We start from the raw sequence: 14,987 nt of genomic DNA, 5'->3' as shown, positions 1-14,987 counted from the left end.
GGCGGTGATACAGCCCGACAGGATGCTCTCGATTGTGCATCTGTAGAAGTTTGAGTGCTTTTGGTGACAAGCCGAATTTCTTCAGCCTCCTGAGGTTGAAGAGGCGCTGCTCCGCCTTCTTCACGATGCTGTCTGTGAGGGTGGACCAATTCAGTTTGTCTGCGATGTGTACGCCGAGGAACTTAAAACTTACTACCCTCTCCACTACTGTCCCATCGATGTGGATAGGGTGGTGTTCCCTCTGCTGTTTCCTGAAGTCCACAATCAATCATCTCCTTAGTTTTGTTGACGTTGAGTGTGAGGTTATTTTCCTGACACCACACTCCGAGGGCCCTCACCACCTCCCTGTAGGCCATCTCGTCGTTGTTGGTAATCAAGCCTACCACTTGTGTCGTCCGCAAACTTGATGATTGAGTTGGAGGCGTGCGTGGCCACGCAGTCGTGGGTGAACAGGGAGTACAGGAGAGGGCTCAGAACGCACCCTTGTGGGCCCCAGTGTTGAGGATCAGCGGGGTGGAGATGTTGTTGCCTACCCTCACCACCTGGGGGCGGCCCGTCAGGAAGTCCAGTACCCAGTTGCACAGGGCAGGGTCGAGACCCAGGGTCTCGAGCTTGATGACGAGCTTGGAGGGTACTATGGTGTTGAATGCCGAGCTGTAGTAGATGAACAGCATTCTCACATAGGTATTCATCTTGTCCAGATGGGTTAGGGCAGTGTGCAGTGTGGTTGAGATTGCATCGTCTGTGGACCTATTTGGGCGGTAAGCAAATTGGAGTGGGTCTAGGGTGTCGGGTAGGGTGGAGGTGATATGGTCCTTGACTAGTCTCTCAAAGCACTTCATGATGACGGAAGTGAGTGCTACGGGGCGGTAGTCGTTTAGCTCAGTTACCTTAGCTTTCTTGGGAACAGGAACAATGGTGGCCCTCTTGAAGCATGTGGGAACAACAGACTGGGATAGGGATTGATTGAATATGTCCGTAAACACACCAGCTGGTCTGCGCATGCTCTGAGGGCGCGGCTGGGGATGCCGTCTGGGCCTTCAGCCTTGCGAGGGTTATCACGTTTAAATGTTTTACTCACCTCGGCTGCAGTGAAGGAGAGTCCGCATGTTTTGGTTGCGGGCCGTGTCAGTGGCACTGTATTGTCCTCAAAGCGGGCAAAAAAGTTATTTAGTCTGCCTGGGAGCAAGGCATCCTGGTCTGTGACTGGGCTGGTTTTCTTTTTGTAATCCGCGATTGACTGTAGACCCTGCCACATGCCTCTTGTGTCTGAGCCGTTGAATTGCGATTCTACTTTGTCTCTATACTGACGCTTAGCTTGTTTGATTGCCTTGCGGAGGGAATAGCTACACTGTTTGTATTCGGTCATGTTTCCGTCACCTTGTCCTGATTTAAAAGCAGTGGTTCGCGCTTTCAGTTTCACGCGAATGCTGCCATCAATCCACGGTTTCTGGTTTGGGAATGTTTTAATCGTTGCTATGGGAACGACATCTTCAACGCACGTTCTAATGAACTCGCTCACCGAATCAGCTTATTCGTAAATGTTGTTGTTGTTTGACGCAATACAAAACATATCCCAGTCCACGTGATGGAAGCAGTCTTGGAGCGTGGAATCAGATTGGTCGGACCAGCGTTGAACAGACCTCAGCGTGGGAGCTTCTTGTTTTAGCTTCTGTCTGTAGGCAGGGAGCAACAAAATGGAGTCGTGGTCAGCTTTTCCGAAAGGAGGGCGGGGGAGGGCCTTATATGCATCGCGGAAGTTAGAATAGCAATGATTCAAGGTTTTACCAGCCCTGGTTGCGCAATCAATATGCTGATACAATTTAGGGAGTCTTGTTTTCAGATTAGCCTTGTTAAAATCCCCAGCTACAATGAATGCAGCCTCAGGATGTGTGGATTCCAGTTTGCAAAGAGTCAAATAAAGTTTGTTCAGAGCCATCTGTGTCTGCTTGGGGGGGAATATATACGGCTGTGATTATAATCGAAGAGAATTCCCTTGGTAGATAATGCGGTCGACATTTGATTGTGAGGAATTCTAAATCGGGTGAACAGAAGGACTTGAGTTCCCCGTATGTTGTTGTGACCACACCACATCTCGTTAACCATAAAGCATAATTGAATCATTGTGAATTTGTTTAGTCATTCCACCTCAAAAAGCACGAGAATTTCGACACCCACTATCTCCGATTTGTTCTAAGATTAATTTAGTTTAAAGCAAATAAGATGATCATTCATGAAATATAATTGGATTAAACAAATTAATTGCACCCAAATTGGCAATTTAATTTTTTTTTATAGGATTCATATCTTCAATAAATATGGTACCTAACATCTGATTTGGACCATTCTTCCTAACAACAAGTAAGATGAGCTATCCAATAAAAGGATCAAAAGCCACCCACAACCCCACCCCCAACAACCAGTACAGTATCAGTTCTCTGTCTGCTGTATTCCCTGTGAATCTTAATTTTTTTTGTTCAGCGAAATTAGCCATTGGAGTCACAAGCTATTGGTTTTCTGCCCAAAGTTGCAAAGAAAATGTTGTGATCCGTTTAATAAACACAAGAGACTAGTCAAATTTGATAAAAGGGTGTTGCGGAAGTAGCAAGAACAGCAGCATCCAGTGTGCAAACCTTGTACTTTCACACTAATTTATGGTAAATAATGCAAGCAACTTCAATGGTTAATTTCTCTGAACAGGGGAGGAAAACAACATCACCAGATTCACAGGGAATACATAACAAAGGATCAAGAAGCAATACAGCATCTCCATACTACCTATCAGACATAGATAACTGATGCTGGTTGTTGGGGTGGGATTGCTGTGGGGGGGCTCCTTGGGTGGCTTTTGACCCTTTTATTGGATTGCTCATGTCTTACTCACTGTTAGGAAGAAGTTTGGTCCAAATGGGATGTTTTGGTGCTATAACTGTTGAATATTATGTGAATTCTATACATTTAAAAAGCCAATTTGGGTGAAATTTTAAACAAAATATTTCAGGAAAGCAATCTTTTATGTTTCTAACTACAGAAACAATTCCAGAACAGTCTGAGATGGTGGGTATCGTGGCTTGCTGAAATGACATAGAATGACCCCAAATACTTATGAAAAAAGGTCAAATGGGGGGACTAGATGCATAAAGTGCTTTAATTTCTAAACGGTAAAACAGATGTATGAAAACCCCCTTAAAAGGTGACATTCTGAACTATCGCCTCATGAAACATTTGATCTCCAATTCAAAATGCTGGCGTATAGAGCCAAATTTACACATTTCAGCTTCACTGTCCAAATAAAGAGGGGAGTATATGCTCCCAACAATTTTAATGGGTGAACCTAATGGCTTAGGTTGACCCATTTAAATAGTTTGGAGCATACATAGTGTGCGACTTTATTTCACTATTTTTATATAGTGACTATGTAGATTGAGAGATCAACATTATTGGACAGTATCAAGTTATGCTCACAGTTGCGTTTTTCTATGAGGTCTCCTTGGATCCAAGGCTCTTTCTCCTTTGATGGGAGTCTAAAATGCATTGTCTCGATTTGTGTCGGAGGTGTTGTGTAGGCTAGTGTTAGGAAATCACCACTCCTAACAGAATTTTGTTCTCCTCTTTCAGTCTCACTCAGAGTCCAAGGCAGGCGGGCGTCCTAATATGCCGCGGTGCCGGAATTCTGTCGCCACGACGCCAGACGAGCAGCCACACATTGGCAACTACCGGCTGCTGAAAACCATCGGCAAGGGCAACTTTGCCAAGGTCAAACTGGCTCGTCATGTCCTCACAGGGAAAGAGGTGAGGATAAACTGAGATCAAACCAAGTCCAAACATTGGATTTAGTGGCGCTGATGTTACTGCTTTTTTGTTAGATGTGTTTAGGGATGTGACTCTTTCCTTTCAAACACGGTTTGATACGCATCTAGATACATGGGCTCTGATATGATACTTTTAGTTTGAAACGATTTGGTGCGATTCAGTTTGATTAGTGGAAGGAATCGATGTGATTTGATGCACTAACATTTTGTTGTCTGAACACATTAATTTTCCAGTCTAAATTAAAAATGATGGAGCTCAGGTGCTGGGCCTGTGAACTGGATCTGTCTGAGCTGAGTGGCCCTCGTGTTTGTGTCTCAGGGGTTGTGTTAGTTTTCAAAATTTCAGACTGCGTTTTATACCATTTCACCTAAGTTTTATATTGAAAGTCGTTTTTTTTTGTTGCATCAATAGAGTGATCAGGAGTGTGCAACTATAGTTTTCCTTCATAGAAAATACATTAGTGCAACACATTTGGCAGAAAGAAAGCTTACTTTCCATCAAATGACAACAGAAGTGCAACACTACAGTGCCATCAAACTATTCACACCCCTTTACTTTTTCCACATTTTGTTGTTACAAGGTGGGATTAAAATGTTGACAAAATTACAATTAAATCCAGTCTACACAAAAAAAAATAAAGTTATAAAAATAACTAGAAAACATGAATATATCTTGATTAGTTAAGTATTCAACCCTCTGAGTCAAAACATGTTAGAATCACCGTCGGCAGTGATTTACAGAGACTTACCCAGAAAGACTCACCGCTAAGAGCTTTGCACACCTGGAATGTACACCATTGTTGATCGATGCTAGACAGCCATTTTCAAGTCTTGCCATAGATTTTTAAGCCAATTTAAGTCAACTGTAACTAGGCCACTCAGGAACATTCAATGTCGTCTTGATAAGCAACTCCAGTGTATTGTCTATTTGGCCTTGTGTTTTAGGTTGTTGTCCTGCTGAAAGGTGAATTTGTCTCCCAGTGTCTATTGGAAAGCAGACTGAACCAGGTTTTCCTCTAGGATTTTGACTGTGCTTAGCGCTATTCTTTTTATCCTACAAAACTCCCTTGTCTTTGCCGATGACAAGCATACCCAAAACATGATGCAGCCACCACCATGCTTGAAAATATGAAGAGTGATCTGAGTGGAGAAGTGCAACTGAAGCACAAAATTAGTCTGATGTTGAACAGAAATTACAATAAGAAGCATTTTATATCTGCATTTACAAAACACAAAGATATTTCTTATGAGTTGAATCTTTTTTTCTTGTGAAAAATGCAGAACTCTGTTAATGCGACCCCTGGTGGGTGTGTAGACTCCTGAGCTGAGCCATAGGGCAGACTGAGCATCTAAACACTATCCAATTGGGGGGAGGGGGGAATTTGTTTTATGTCCCCCTACTTTATTCTGATATCCCCGTCACCCACTAATTAACTTGTCATTTTACAGGGCTCCAGACTGCGACCGTTTAATCGCATTTTGCAACCCTTTGACTTGGCTGTGCGCGAGTTACATTTTTAATTGGTTGCATCAGACAAGTGTTCTGATTATAACATTTCAAAATCCAACCACGGGGAAAACACAGCAATCCTGTGTAGTACTGTTGTTGCCATTGAAGAGAGGAGGTTCTCTGCTTTCTGTAGGTAGGATTTTTTTTATTTCTCAAATTAATATTCAGCAGGATGTTTGATAAAGCTTTGAGATACGGAGTGCACGAACTGTGCATCGGCAATTGTGATTGCATAGGCGTCATTGGATAGTAGGCTACAACTGCAACGTTTTGGGACATTACATTTACTGTTAGATTAATACATGGCTACTAGCAGTGGGTATTAGATTTAGAGTTGACGATCTAGCTAATATTTTGAGTTTCCATTTACTCAGGTGTAAATTAGCCCCAAATAAATTGGCCTATGATATTAGTGCACATAAAGACGTAGGCAAATTCATCTATTTTGAGCAAGAATTCTGGAGCCCTATTTTCAACAGCACAATATAACAATTGCCTTGTAGTCAACCCAAAATTCAAAATGGATTAGGTTGCACATCAAATGATTTAAAATCACAACCCGTGAGATGAAACAACTTATTTCTTGAATACCATCTCAGTAGTCTATTACACTTCTTAATAAAGCACTGTGAATGACTTTAAAATGATTACTCATTTTGTTCTGTTGTGTGACCCCACATTTTTGTATATGATATCAAATCATGGGCTGGTGCTCGCACAAATGATTTCACTCTTTGTAATGAAATTACAACTTTACCATGTTCATGTAAAAATGACCAGATGCACTGACTGTTTAAAGCAAAACTAGGAAAGCTATTATTGTGAAACGGGCAATCTCAAAGCCCCAATCAGCAGGTAGATGTGCAATCGGCAAAAATGCGAGTTGTCCACTCCACTAGCCGACACAACTATGCCGGTAAAACACCATTTTCTACAGCACATTTGGTAACAATGACCCAGCAAATTACATTGGTTGTCACCCAACTACACTGAACAAAAATATAAACGCAACATGTAAAGTGTTGATCCCATGTTTCATAAGCTGAAATAAAATATGCCAGAAATGTTGACATCCCTGTTGATGTGCCATGAGTGCTTGGAGTGGGGCATCACATGGAGAAACAATACTGAAAGTAATAGAGTTGTTTGGGGGGAAAGAGTCCTCATCCAGTTCTTTCCACTGGTGGGTGGTATAGTTCAAGTCGAGCTACTCATGTCTAACTTTCCCCCCTCCCCTCCTATAAAAGGTGGCTGTGAAAATCATAGACAAAACGCAGCTCAACTCTTCCAGTCTCCAAAAGGTGAGGACAATGAGATGCTGGGTTAATGCCATACGGTTGTTGTTTTGATTTGTGTGTTCGGATAGGGGTGTTTTATTTCTGAAATAGAAAGAATACAGCTCAAATCAAGAAGAGATTGTGACAGAGCATTGCTTATTCACATCCATCCTCTTGAAGCATCTTCCAGTCCCTAACCCCAATCTTCTCCTGAAGAGGGTAGTTCCCTCTGTAGGGCTTAGGGCAGGATATGGGGGTAATTACAGGAAATTAGACCCAAGTACTTCCTGTCGTGATGGTTTGGGTGGGGTGCCAGTACTCTATTCAGAAATGTATGCATGGAGACACACAGTGATTTTCACATAGTCTTGGAGTTAAAATTATATTGGATAAACTCTGACTTTGTCGCATATGAACTGATTGATCTTCTGTTAATGTCTCTGTTCTCCTGCCCATAGCTGTTTCGTGAAGTGAGGATCATGAAGCTGCTCAATCACCCAAATATCGGTGAGCTTTGTGCTGCTTTCCTTTTCAGATTATCAATCCCCAACCAAATAACAGAAACATGTTTTGCTTGCCTGCTTATTGGTGGAGGCTTCCGATGTAGAGGTCATAGTTCACATTTTGAAAATTGATCGCTAAGTTGTGATGGAAGGTGTTGTCTCGATTGAATTGAACAAAATGTATCTTTTCTCTGTAGTTAAGTTATTTGAAGTTATTGAGACAGAGAAGACGCTCTACTTGATCATGGAGTATGCCAGTGGAGGTGAGTAAAGACCTACTCAGTTCAACCTGATGTTCTGTTTTCAGCATTTAATAACATCAGTTCTGTCTCGCTTCATTCACATACTCTTTTTACTCACTCAACCTTTTATCCTCCTTTGTTTCCACTGCTTTCTTCAACACTCCCCTACATTCTGTCTCCCCCTCAACCCCTCTCCTCAGGTGAGGTGTTTGATTACCTTGTTGCTCACGGGAGAATGAAAGAGAAAGAGGCCAGAGCCAAATTTAGACAGGTGAGACACTGTTTGTCTGCTGGTTTAATTTCCTGTTATTGCCAATACTGTTTAAAAGGGAATGGTCATCCTAGCTGTTGCTCCTTGTCTTGCTACAGATCGTGTCAGCGGTACAGTACTGCCACCAGAAGTGCATCGTACACAGAGACCTGAAGGTGAGGATGGACAAGAAATGGGGAAGTGTTTTGATGTGTAATGTAGAGAAAGAGATGGCTCCATTTGTGACAAAATCAAGATTATTACATTATGAAATGCATAAAAACATTCCTTACCTCAGGATACTTCAACTGGTGACTACCCCAGAGAATAAACAAGAAGGAGCACTCAGTTGCTGCGTATATCTGATTTGTACGTAAGCCTATTGTTTTTCCCGTCAATAAATCCACCAGATTTACCCAGCAACAGTGCTGCTTTTTTTCTCTATTTATTCTCCCGGATAGTCACCAGTAGAAGTATCCTGGGGTAAGGAATGTTTTTGGGATCCACCCTTTTTTTCATTTAAGCTGGGCTGAAGTGCCTTTTGAGTACACCTTTTTTCCACGTTCATGTTGGTGTTCTTTAAATATTTTTGTTGAAAGAACTGGTATCAATAGAAAATGATTTCTCTCCAGGCAGAGAATCTACTCCTAGATGCTGACATGAACATCAAGATCGCAGACTTTGGTTTCAGCAATGAGTTCACCATGGGGAACAAGCTGGACACGTTCTGTGGCTCTCCTCCCTACGCTGCCCCGGAGCTGTTCCAGGGGAAGAAATATGACGGCCCCGAGGTGGACGTCTGGAGCCTGGGGGTCATCCTCTACACACTGGTCAGCGGATCTCTGCCTTTCGACGGACAGAACCTAAAGGTGGGCAGGGAACAGTGAAGGTGGAAGGGAGGCATGGTAAACACGTGATGTTGTTGAATACTTACCCACACCTCACTTTAATCCTTGTCTGTTGCGCTCGTCTTCCCTTTAGGAGCTGCGCGAACGGGTTCTGCGGGGGAAGTATAGGATTCCCTTCTACATGTCCACAGACTGCGAGAACCTACTCAAGAAGTTCCTCATTCTCAACCCAACCAAGAGGGGCAGCCTGGAGGTTAATAGTACCTCACCTAGCCACTGCCTCCGCTGGATACAAACCAGAATTGTGTAGAGACAACTGTTAGTACTGTGTTTTTCTATCCACCTCCCTTTCCCCATTAACGCCAAGACTCCGTCCTCTCTCTCTCTGCTTGTGTCCAGCAGCAGATCATGAAGGACCGCTGGATGAACGTAGGCCATGAGGAAGAGGAGCTGAAGCCCTTCATCGAGCCCCAGCCAGACTACAAGGACCCCAAGAGGACAGGTCAGCACCCCGACCGAGCGGGGGGGTGGAAGAGAGGTGGGGCAGGCGTCTGGTGGATGAGCTGGTGGCAGTAGAGGGGTTACTGGGGAAGGGGTTAGAGGTCACATTAATTGGGGGAGGGCCCCTCTATCTGAAGGTAGTCTTATTTTACGTGCCCTGTTAGTCTGCCTACCTCTGTGTTGCGTAACATGCCCTTTGCTGTGTCAACATGTGCCTTCATGTTTAGTAAAACTAAATGCTATACTTTTTTTGTTAGACTCTAATGATATGCCTTTATGGTCTTAACTATTTTGTCTGTAGAATCATGTGTTTGTGATCGGTTTGTCTCTGCAGTATGCTGCATGTGTGCGTAGTACTTCTGTCTTTGATGTGGTAGTACGGTTGACCTTTTCTTGCCATTCTGTCCAGATATCATGTTGCAGATGGGCTACTCTGCGGAGGAGATCCAGGACTCGCTCGTCAACCAAAAATACAATGACGTCATGGCCACATATCTATTACTGGATTACAGGAACTCTGAGGTACGAAGTGAATACACTCTATATGTAGGAGCAAAGTGTGTCCTACTCCTGCCATGGTAATATGTATGACCATCCCTCTTCTCCCTCAGATGGACGAATGCATCAGCCTATCAATGAAACCCCGCCCAGGAAGTGACCTCACAAACAGCAATGCCCAATCCCCTTCTCACAAGGTACAGCGCAGTACCTCATCCAATCAGAAGCCCCGGAGAGCAACAGATGCAGGTAGGAAGCTGTTTGGATCGATGAGGATACTGTAAATGTACTGCTATTTTGGACAAATGCTCTTATTTTGGTTTCAACTATCTTTTTATATTGATCTCCGTCTTTGCGTCTCTGTCCTACTCTTTCCATTCTTCTGTTGTCTCTTGTTCTTTTTCCCAGGTTCTTCAGCTTCTAAGCGTTCCCAGGGCGACAATAAGCACACAGCAGAGGATTATGGGAGGAAAGGTTCTGGCACTGGCAGCTCCACTAAAGTCCCTCCCAGTCCCTTAGCTGCAGCAGATCGTAAGAGGAGCACCCCAACCCCCTCCACCGTGAGTGGACTTATTGTTCTGCATGCCTGCCACTCCAGGGTTGATGGCATGTACACTACTGTACTCTACATCATATCCTCTATCGGTCCTACAGAACAGCATCCTGTCCACTGGTACGAGTCGCAGTCGAAACTCGCCAGTCCCTGAGAGAGCCACACTTGGGGTCCAGAACGGAATGGACAGGTAGACACAAGCACCCACGCGCGCACTCTTACACACTCGCAATCACACACACTCTGACATGGCAGCGGAGATCTGTTTTTGGGGCTAGTCACATGTCTAGGTGGCAGTGTTTACAAGCAGTGGCCAGCCGCCAGTGGATTTAACACAGAGCAGGTGGATTCCCAGTGTACGTACTAGAGGTCGACCGATTAATCGGAATGGCCGATTAATTAGGGCGGATTTCAAGTTTTCATAACAATTGGAAATCTGTATTTTTGGACGCCGATTTTGCCATATATATATATATATATATATAAGTTTATTATATATATATAACTTTATTTAACGAGGCAAGTCAGTTAAGAACACATTCTTATTTTTAATGACGGCCTAGGAACAGTGGGTTAACTGCCTTGTTCAGGGGCAGAACGACAGATTTTTACCTTGTCAGCTCAGGGATTCGATCTTGAAACCTTTCAGTTACTAGTCCAATGCTCTAACCACCTGCCTCACGAGGAGCCTGCCTGTTACGCGAATGCAGTAAGAAGCCAAGATAAGTTGTTAGCTAGCATTAAACTTATCTCATAAAAAACAATCAATCATAATCACTAGTTATAACTACACATGGTTGATGATATTACCAGTTTATCTAGCGTGTCCTGCGTTGCATATAATTGATGCGGTGCGCATTCGCGAAAAAGGACTGTCGTTGCTCCAATGTGTACCTAACCAGAAACATCAATGCCTTTCTTAAAATCAATACACAGAAGTATATATTTTTAAACCTGCATATTTAGCTAAAAGAAAGGTTAGCAGGCAATATTAACCAGGTGAAATTGTGTCACTTCTCTTGCGTTAATTACATGCGGAGTCAGGGTGTATGCAACAGTTTGGGCCGCCTGGCTCATTGCGAACTAATTTGCCAGAATTTTACGTAATTATGACATAACATTGAAGGTTGTGCAATGTAACAGGAATATTTAGACTTATGGATGCCACCCATTAGATAAAATACAGAACGGTTCTGTATTTCACTGAAAGAATAAACGTTTTGTTTTTGAAATGATAGTTTCCGGATTCTACCATATTACTGACCTGAGGCTCGTATTTCTGTGTGTTATTATGTTATGATTTGATAGAGCAGTCTGATTGAGCGATGGTAGGCACCAGCAGGCTCGTAAGCATTCATTCAAACAGCTCTTTAGTGTGTTTTGCCAGCAGCTCTTCACAATGCTTCAAGCATTGCGCTGATTATGACTTCAAGCCTATCAACTCCCGAGATTAGGCTGGTGTAACCGATGTGAAATGGCTAGCTAGTTAGCGGGGTGCGTGCTAATAGCATTTCAATAGTCACTCGCTCTGAGACTTGGAGTAGTTGTTCCCCTTGCTCTGCATGGGTACCGATGCTTCGAGGGTGGCTGTTGTCGATGTGTTCCTGGTTCGAGCCCAGGTAACGGCTAGGAGAGGGATGGAATCTATACTGTTACACTGGCAATACTAAAGTGCCTATAAGAACATCCAATAGTCAAAGGTATATGAAATACAAATGGTATAGAGAGAAATAGTCCTATAATTCCTATAATAACTACAACCTAAAACTTCTTACCTGGGAATATTGAAGACTCATGTTAAAAGGAACCACCAGCTTTCATATGTTCTCATGTTCTGAGCAAGGAACTTAAACGTTAGCTTTCTTACATGGCACATATTGCACTTTTACTTTCTTCTCCAACACTTTGTTTTTGCATTATTTAAACCAAATTGAACATGTTTCATTATTTGAGGCTAAATTGATTTTATTGATGTATTATATTAAGTTAAAATAAGTGTTCATTCAGTATTGTTGTAATTGCCATTATTACATATATATATATATATTTTTTTTTAAATCGGACGATTTAATCGGTATCGGCTTTTTTTGGTCCTCCAATAATCTGTATCGGCGTTGAAAAATCATGATCGGTCGACCTCTAGTACATACACATTCTCACATACAGTCACACAGGAGCAGTTTTGAAATCTTTTATAATGGATTAGTGACACATTTTAGCAAGTATGAAAGAATCAAAATATACTCAAGGCCAGCTTACTCACAAAGTGAAACACTGCATCTGCAATCAACTGAAACCATAATCATTTCTTGACCCTGATAGTCAGATCTCACTCTTTCATCTGGGATTTATGATGCTGGCTGCTTTTATATGCAGGCTACTTCCAGGCACAAAAAGGGAAGAATGCAGAGGGAACGTGTTTAAAGAACATGTTCTGTGTGGGAGAAGGGGAGCAGCGTTGCCAACAACATGTGACTAAAACATGTTTGCTTGAAAGAGATGATGAGAGGGCAAACTGACACGGTGTGGTCAGCACCATCGCTACTAAACTAAACTGTATTAGCACACATTCTCCTCACTGACAGAATGGCCCTTTCACACAATGTTATGTCAAATATGCCTTTTTAATTTAATAGGGTTTTGTAACATTCACATTGTCCCCATTTTTAAAAAAAAATGCATTTTATTCCTTTATGCATTTTTTAAAGCCACTTTTTCTTTCCTCAAACTTGTGTTCTGTTCTGACAGTTTCTCTCTCCATCTCTTCTTTGGGGTGCAATGCTTCCCAGAAGTAATGCAGTCTTCCATTAAGGGAGCTTAATGGAAGCTGTTCTGTATAGTCATCCAATACAAATCTGCCTTATCTGAGATCCTGTGTTGTCTGTTGTTTTCCTCCCTCCGTGTCCCCCTCCGCTTCCTCCCCACTTCTAACCTTGATTACCCCATGGTCCTCTTCCACCCCTCACGGGGGGGCGGTCGGCACTGGGTTTATTAATTTCTCTCCCCCAGCTTAACCACCCCAGGGTCCCGCGCCTCCACAGCCTCGGCAGCCGCAGTTCTCTCTTCCTCCTCCCGCCCCCGACACCACAAGTCCCTGTCCACCTCTGCCCATCCCACCCCCTCAGACATCCACGCACACCGGCCCAGGCAAGTGTCACCAGAGCGGGGAACATAGGACAGTCACTCGTCAGAAGGGAGAATAGAGGATATGAAAGGGTTTGGGTTAGATGGTCCCTGGTGGCAGTTCTCAGCATTGAGCATTCAAAATGGGTAGAGATGGATCACAGATGTAGGGGTTAAAAGGGTAGCAATATTGCTGGAAGGGCAACATTGAAAGCACTCTACTTTTTTCTGTCTGCCACTTTCCCCACCCCCTGAAACTCGCCCTACAAGCACCCCACCTCTTTGGGAAATACCTTTCTCCCCAACACTTCTGTCCTTATCCGACCAGTCCTACCACAAACATTGTACATGAAATCCAGAACCTTCCCAACCCGTGGTTCATGTGTACCTGCAAACCCTCAGTTACACATCAAACACCATCACACTTTGAACGTGGCCTGGCCGGTGCCATGTTTTTGCCTGAGCCGGAACTCTCTCAGCTCCTGGCTGGTGTGCATGTCATGTAATCTCATTTTAATACCTCCTGTAACTCCCTGTCCATACAAAATCTGACATCTCATGGGCCATGCACATTGTAAAAAAAAAATCTACAAAAACAATCCTAGTGAATGAGCTATAATGGTAGGGTGTCATTCACTTATCAATTGGTTAACACGTAATCCACTTTATCACTACGTGGTTTCGCTATAACCTCAATGACAATGAGTGAGTGGTCCACGACATAATCAACAGTATCACAGCTCCATGCCCCTTCCCCAACCTTTCCTTCTTTGTAGTGATGCTGCATTTGTTGTTACCCTGTTAGCTGATCCTACTGTGTCACGCTGATTTTGTGATAATGCAGAGTGCCTCTGATTTTAACACTCAACAAAGCTTCACTGGCCTCAAATTCCAAGTCTGTAGTTTATACCTGCTGCCCATGGCGGGTCGCGAGGCTGTAATCGTTTTCTGGGCAATATGTCATTTTACTAGGCTTCATCTTTCAAGATTAAAGTCAATCATGGGAGATTTTGCAGTGTGGATGGCATGTTGTAGCCTAATAGAAGCAGCTACATTGTTGCACACATTCCTTTAGCCAAAGGCTTTTGTATAGAAATTATATGAATTTACTGAACTTTTGTTTCACCATCTCAAGCTCAGTTATGTTTTTATCATACATTCTTTGTGGGAAATAGCTTCAGCAATGGGGAAAATGTTGATGTGCATGGTGATAATGAAATCTATAAATGTCGTCTCTGCCTACTCATTCTACTCCCAAAACTATAAAAACAGCACTGCCCCTCTGAGAGTACCAGTGGCGTCTCCCTCTGCCCACAACGTCAGCAGTTCCACGGCGACTGAACGATCCAACTTCCCCAGAAATGTGGCCACCAGAAGCACTTTCAGTGCTGGGCAGCAGAGGGCGACGCGGGACCAGCATGCCACCACCTACAATGGTCCCCCAGCATCCCCCTCCCTCTCCTATGGGAACAGCCAGGCCCGAAGAGCTGGGGGCACTGGTATCTTCAGCAAGTTCACCTCTAAATTTGTGCGCAGGTGAGAGAATGGGGGAACGGGGACCTGTGATGTGATTTTCTGTTTTGCTGATCACATCCTGGTGTTGAACATCTTGCCTTAAGTGAATGAGAGTGTGAGAATTACAGTGAGGTATTCATCTTTGTGCATTGTGATTTTTGGACTGTTCGTTCTTCTCTTCACTGTGTCCCTGTGATTATTTTTTTGTCTGGACATAATGTTCTTGTGCTCACAATGTGCTTGACTACAAGTACTCCCCTCTTTTTTTTTTATTTTTTTAGTTTGAGTTGGTTTGGAGCTGTGCATGTTTTTGTTGCTATGGTCAGTTGCCACACATGCTAGGGAAGTTACTCTG

The 14,987-nt window shown here is 43.3% G+C and overlaps 1 protein-coding gene across 48 annotated transcripts in view; it reads left to right on the top strand.

Moving 5' to 3' along the window:
* LOC110533979 (serine/threonine-protein kinase MARK2) overlaps positions 1 to 14,987 on the top strand; it is a 33,206-nt gene that overhangs the window by 14,074 nt on the left and 4,145 nt on the right. For 9 of the 48 annotated variants that reach the window (XM_090186732.1, XM_090186725.1, XM_021618587.3 and 6 more), the window contains 15 exons: positions 3,619 to 3,792; positions 6,570 to 6,623; positions 7,058 to 7,106; positions 7,300 to 7,365; positions 7,545 to 7,615; positions 7,714 to 7,770; positions 8,227 to 8,463; positions 8,576 to 8,695; positions 8,845 to 8,944; positions 9,353 to 9,465; positions 9,555 to 9,690; positions 9,850 to 10,001; positions 10,096 to 10,184; positions 13,004 to 13,141; positions 14,390 to 14,653. In XM_090186732.1, the coding sequence (XP_090042858.1) occupies positions 3,619 to 3,792; positions 6,570 to 6,623; positions 7,058 to 7,106; positions 7,300 to 7,365; positions 7,545 to 7,615; positions 7,714 to 7,770; positions 8,227 to 8,463; positions 8,576 to 8,695; positions 8,845 to 8,944; positions 9,353 to 9,465; positions 9,555 to 9,690; positions 9,850 to 10,001; positions 10,096 to 10,184; positions 13,004 to 13,141; positions 14,390 to 14,653 (1,820 nt within the window). Of the gene's footprint in view, positions 1 to 3,618; positions 3,793 to 6,569; positions 6,624 to 7,057; positions 7,107 to 7,299; positions 7,366 to 7,544; positions 7,616 to 7,713; positions 7,771 to 8,226; positions 8,464 to 8,575; positions 8,696 to 8,841; positions 8,981 to 9,352; positions 9,466 to 9,554; positions 9,691 to 9,849; positions 10,002 to 10,095; positions 10,185 to 13,003; positions 13,142 to 14,389; positions 14,654 to 14,987 lie in introns of all 48 variants that reach the window. The other 39 variants (XM_021618588.3, XM_021618583.3, XM_021618582.3 and 36 more) reach the window with 7 other exon arrangements.

This window comes from Oncorhynchus mykiss, chromosome 10 (assembly GCF_057628025.1).
Source record: "Oncorhynchus mykiss isolate SJ-2025 chromosome 10, ASM5762802v1, whole genome shotgun sequence".
NCBI classification, from domain to species: Eukaryota; Metazoa; Chordata; class Actinopteri; order Salmoniformes; family Salmonidae; genus Oncorhynchus; species Oncorhynchus mykiss.
Note: the sequence above shows the minus strand (reverse complement) of the source record. Positions and strands in the feature narration are given on the sequence as shown.